The sequence below is a fragment of the Octopus bimaculoides genome, chromosome 11 (assembly GCF_001194135.2).
Source record: "Octopus bimaculoides isolate UCB-OBI-ISO-001 chromosome 11, ASM119413v2, whole genome shotgun sequence".
NCBI lineage: Eukaryota > Metazoa > Mollusca > Cephalopoda > Octopoda > Octopodidae > Octopus > Octopus bimaculoides.
This window is the reverse complement of record NC_068991.1, coordinates 8,900,799-8,905,941: the sequence shown is the minus strand read 5'-3', so window position 1 is coordinate 8,905,941 and position 5,143 is coordinate 8,900,799. Positions and strand designations below refer to the sequence as shown.

At 38.3% G+C, this 5,143-nt stretch overlaps 1 protein-coding gene across 1 annotated transcript in view; it reads right to left on the bottom strand.

Annotated features, from left to right (window-relative positions):
- Positions 1-3,243: 3,243 nt before the first annotated feature.
- Positions 3,244-5,143, bottom strand: part of LOC106880004 (ribonuclease kappa) — a 7,257-nt gene continuing 5,357 nt past the window's right edge. Inside the window, exon 2 of the mRNA XM_014929790.2 lies at positions 3,244-4,092. Coding sequence (XP_014785276.1) covers positions 3,871-4,092 — 222 coding nt within the window. The 3' untranslated portion in view covers positions 3,244-3,870. The remainder of the gene's footprint in view (positions 4,093-5,143) is intronic.

The following is a 5,143-nucleotide window of genomic DNA, read 5'->3' as shown; positions in this document are numbered from 1 at the left end:
ATATATATATGCAGCATATAATCTTTATTTCTCTCTCTTCTTCCCTTCCAGTTGTTGTTTGACTCAGTCAGCCATGTTAGAGCGGACTAATCAGATATTCTAGCCGTGTTACCATCCTGTCGAAAAAGACAGAATGGTCACGTCCAGAATACTGCATTATTCTATTCGTCTTCGCATTTTTTTTTCTTTTTAAAGACTGTCGGATGTGATTTGAAAAATTTGGCTGCTACGTCAGGCGCCCTCAAAAGATACTCTCTCTTTCTCTCTCTGTTTCCCTCCCAGTAAATGTTATGACCATTTTGTGGTTTAGACTCACATGGCACCTATCAAATTAACAGTTCTCAGCTCAGCTAGCCAGTTGTTTATTAATGTCTTTTATTTCAGCCGTATTTCGTTGTGTACCGTCCAGTGGTAAACCAAAGTTTGGGACGAGGGGAGCAATTGACTACGAGCGCAAGGTGTGTAAGGGTTAAAACTTTCTCGTGCTTATCATGCATGTTAATAAAGGATCCTTACCTGACACTGGTACCATCACCTCCCTCGAGGTACTCGTCGAAACAACAGAAGGGATGTCAAAAGTTTTGATTCAAACAAGTTTTGTTGTTCGTGTTTTTCCTCTCTACTAAAATGATGCAGAGTTCACTAGAAAAATTTTCTTCCCAAGTCGAGACGTTACTTCACGTTGAGAGGTCACAGCTATCTTTCGTACACCCGCAGCAGCGAGAACATGGGGTTACGCAAAAGATGAACATAGCCCTTCACTTATGAACACTTTACGTTATCATTCAACTTGTATATATTTGAGACCCAGAGTAAAGGTATTTAAAGTTACAGCTTTGTTCTATGAATTCATTGTACCGTGCTCCTTTATCAAATGATATTCCAGCCTTCCGAACAGAGTCATCATTAGATGGCTTCACAACCTGAGAGCACCACCATCTAAACATTATATTTTATGATCACACTACTCCAGTTATTAATAAAATACACACGGAGTGTGAATGTGTGGTCAAGAAGCTAGCTTTCCAATCATGCATGTGGTCTTGAGTTCAGTCCCACTGCAAGATACCTTAGACAAGTGCCTTCAACTATAGCCCCAGGCTGACCAAAGCATTGAGTGGATTTGATAGATGAAAACTGAAATAAAGCTATCTTATACAGGGTCTTACAGATAAATTGAGACCAAATTTAAGCAGTTGAGATAGGTTTAACATTTCGTTTTTTGACAAAAACTTGCTTGTTTGAAAATTTAATCCTCCTCTTTATTTTTCAGGTATATAGCAAACTGATTCGACAGGAGAAATTCATGGAACAACAAAATCGTTCCGCCATTGTTGTTTTGCGCGCGCCGGGCACACTGCCAATAAAATTGTTTAGTTGACGAAACTTCCAAAAGCAGTAGTTTATCGAGTGTATAAACAATTTAAAGAAGAGGAAAAGATTGATAGAAAAGAAGACAAGACTCGAAGTGATTCCAAGCGCAATCCAAAGTTTCTCGCTGGCCTCAAACGCTCGACTAAAGCCAACCCATCTACATCCATGGCAAAGAAACGCAATGTGTCCCTTTCTGCGGCGTCCAGAGCTGTGAACAGGAACCTTGGCATGACGATCTGTGTTCGACGACGCTATCGCCTAACAGCCAAGGCCAAAGCAATCAAAGCCGAGAGATGCCCAAAGCTTCTGTCATTCACCAAGCATCAAGGTGGACGCTGAGGTGAATCACAGAAATTCTCGAGTGGTTGCATACAACCCTTCTGACGTCCCTCCTGTGTTTGAGACTAAGAATCCTGCCTCTCTGATGGTATTTCTAGCTGTGGCGAGCGATGGAAGTCATGGACCCCCACTTCATTAAGTCTGGCTTAAAGATCGGCACAAAGAAGTATCTGGACATCCTGAAGAACTCTGTTACCTTGGACAGGGCAGAAGTTTGGGCTTGATAATGTGGTGCTTATCCAGGATTCTGCACCTATAGCTTCAGGCCGACCAAAACCTTGTGAGTGGATTTGGTAGGTAGAAACTGAAAGAAGCCCAACATATATGTATGTGTGTGTCCCCTACTATCACTTGACAACTAGTGTTGGTGTATTCATGTCCTAGATAACTTAGTGGTTTGGTAAAAGAGATCAATAGAATAAGTATTAGATTTAATAAAAAAAAGTCTTGGGGACAGTTTATTCGACTAACATCTTTTATGATGGTGCCCCAGCATGGCTGCAGTCAAAATGACTGAAACAAGTAAATTATAGCAGCAGGAAACCTGAAGTGGTGTCTCTAACATAGAAGTATAAGGATAGTAACTGGCAGACAGGTGCTTCATCTTTGGGGTCGATACAATAAATACCAGTTGAGCACCAGGGTCGACATAATTGGCTGAACCCTTCTGCTGGACTTGTTCACCTTGGACCAAAATTTAGAACCAATATGAAGACTCACAGGAAATAGATTGTTGGAGTTTTGTCGTCTGTGGTATATATTAAGGAGTGAATTAGTGGAGCTGTAAGAACATAGAAGAAAATAGCTCATGTTTTTTTTTTTTCTCAAATTCCCTGCATTCTTAGTTCAAAACTTACTGTGGACTCTATGATCAATATCAATGACTTTATTTACACAAAAAATACGTTCAATAACCAATACAAGCCCTGTTTAGGATGCTCAGCAGTTCCCAGGATAGGGGTGAACTCCATTGCTGTACTTTTACACGTCAGTTTGGGTATTCTCTCAGGACATGGAGCAAGATGGACACAACATAAGCCATGACTAATGTGGTATGGGTGCAAACAACTAATGTGATATCAAGACTACTTTTCAGCATCTCCTTTTGACAGGAGTTACAGACTAGGGTGGTCAAGATGGAGAGAATCTCCAAGGGAAAGGAAGTTCCAATTTGAAATCCTGGACAGATGATGGAGCTTATAAGCATGAGCAGCAATGCAATCATCTAAGAGGAGAAAACTCCAATAGGAAACCAGCTCAATTTTAACCTTAGGCTAATCACCTGGTCCTGAAAAAAAATTCAGATTACAAACACAGAAGAATGAAGAATCCAGAACACCTTGAAGAGGAAGTAGTTCCTAATCTGTAAAGAGAAAGAAGGAAAAAAGAGGTAGGCCAGTAGTTGAGAAATGAGAAATGTGGAACCATGGTTCCACATGGTTCCACATGGATGGATGGAGAGAGGGGATGAAAGCTTTATGTTCCAGCTGGCATGAAGTGGAAAGAAGAACCAATATAAGTGTGGTATGATAAAGTTCAACAAATTTTATTTCAATATTAACAGGATCCCATTGCAAACAACAATTACAGAGAAAAATAAAATAACAGCATACACCCCCAGAGAAACAAAATATATATATGAAGTAAAAAGGGGTTTGGGGGTTACAAGAAATGCATTAAAATAATGCAAAGAATGTTTGTGTTTTTTTTTATTATCTTCTTTCAAATGAGTTTTTACTAAAAATATTTCCATACTGAACAAAAAGAAAGGGGGGAAAGAAATCACTTCTATTGCTCAATTCCAGTCCATTCAATTATCTCACAGTAATTATCCATTCATTTGAATTAATTCAGCTACCAGTTTAAATTTACAGCTAAAACTTTCTTGACTAGGAAGAAAAAACAAAATCTGTCACACACACCCACATACACACACACATCTAAAAATTGGGCAAACCTTGTTGCTTATCAACATTTTACTCTGTTTGTTTTCAAGAAAATCATTTTTCCATTACTGACACAGCACAATCTTTATACACATTCTGTTTTAACACCATTTTCTAGTTTACGTCTTGGTTTCCTTCAAAAGCAGCCAATTCGCGAGAGGCAGCCCAACTATTTTGTGCTCTACATCATGCAAACTCATCTGGTTTTTCATTAGGAGAGGACGTAACTGGCTCTGGCATTCTGTCGTTGTTGAATTATTGAAAAGATCAGCACTGCTACATAAAGTCCAGCTGCGATGAAACAATTCACAGATGCCTGCGAGTACATATTGTTGATATAATCAGTTTGGTAGCCGTGAGACTCCCACTCAGAAATAGGTAGATCCTCAAAGAAGGCTGGACTTCGAATGTGTAAAAATACACCCATTAATGACTGAAAAAAATAAAAGTATAAAGATGAAACAGAAATTTATAACATATTCCACAGACAACATATATAATAAATTTAAATAATAAGAGTGAAAAATTAAATATAAATTTGATTAATATTAATTTAAAACCAGTGGCCAAGATTTAGGGAGAATTCACAAAAAAAAACAACAGACGAAGACAGGTGGTGTTGAAAACAAATAGATGTATTAGTATAACGCTTGGGAATTGAGAAAGTCTTTAACGTTTCGAGCCTACGCTCTTCTACAGAAAGGAACACGGAAAGAAACAAGGATTTGGTAGATAGAAACTGAAAGAAGCCCATCATATATACACATTATTATTTATGTGTGTGTGTCATTGTGTCCGTGTTTGTCTCCCACCACAGCTTGACAACCAGTGTTGGTGTGTTTACATCGCTGTAACTTAGCAGTTCAGCAAAAGATATTGATAGAATAATTGTTAAAATAACATAAGTACTGGGGTCAACTCATTCAGCTAAAAAATTCTTCAAGCTGGCGCCCCAGCCTGGCCAGTTTAATGACTAAAGCAAGTAAAAGATAAAAGATGTGTATATATATCTTTTTACGTTTTACTTGTTTCAGTCATGAGGCCATGCTGGGGCACCACCTCAAAGAATTTTTAGTTGAGTGAATCAACCCCAATACTTTTTTTTTTAAACCTGGTACTTATTCTGAAGGTCTCTTTTGCCGAACCACTAAGCTATGGGTGATGTAAACACACCAACATGATTCTCAAACAGTGTAGTGGGTGACAAACACAGACACAAACACACACATACATACATACATATATATGACAGGCTTTCTTCAGTTTCCACCTACCAAATCTACTCACAAGTCTTAGTTGGCCCAAGGCTATAGCAGAACACATCTGTGATAGTGCCACACACTGGGATTGAACCTGAGACCGTGTGGGTGGGGAGCAAATTTCTTACCACACAGCTATGCCTGCATCTATATATATATATATAAACACATATATATATATATGTATAAACATATCTATATATATATATATATATATATATATAT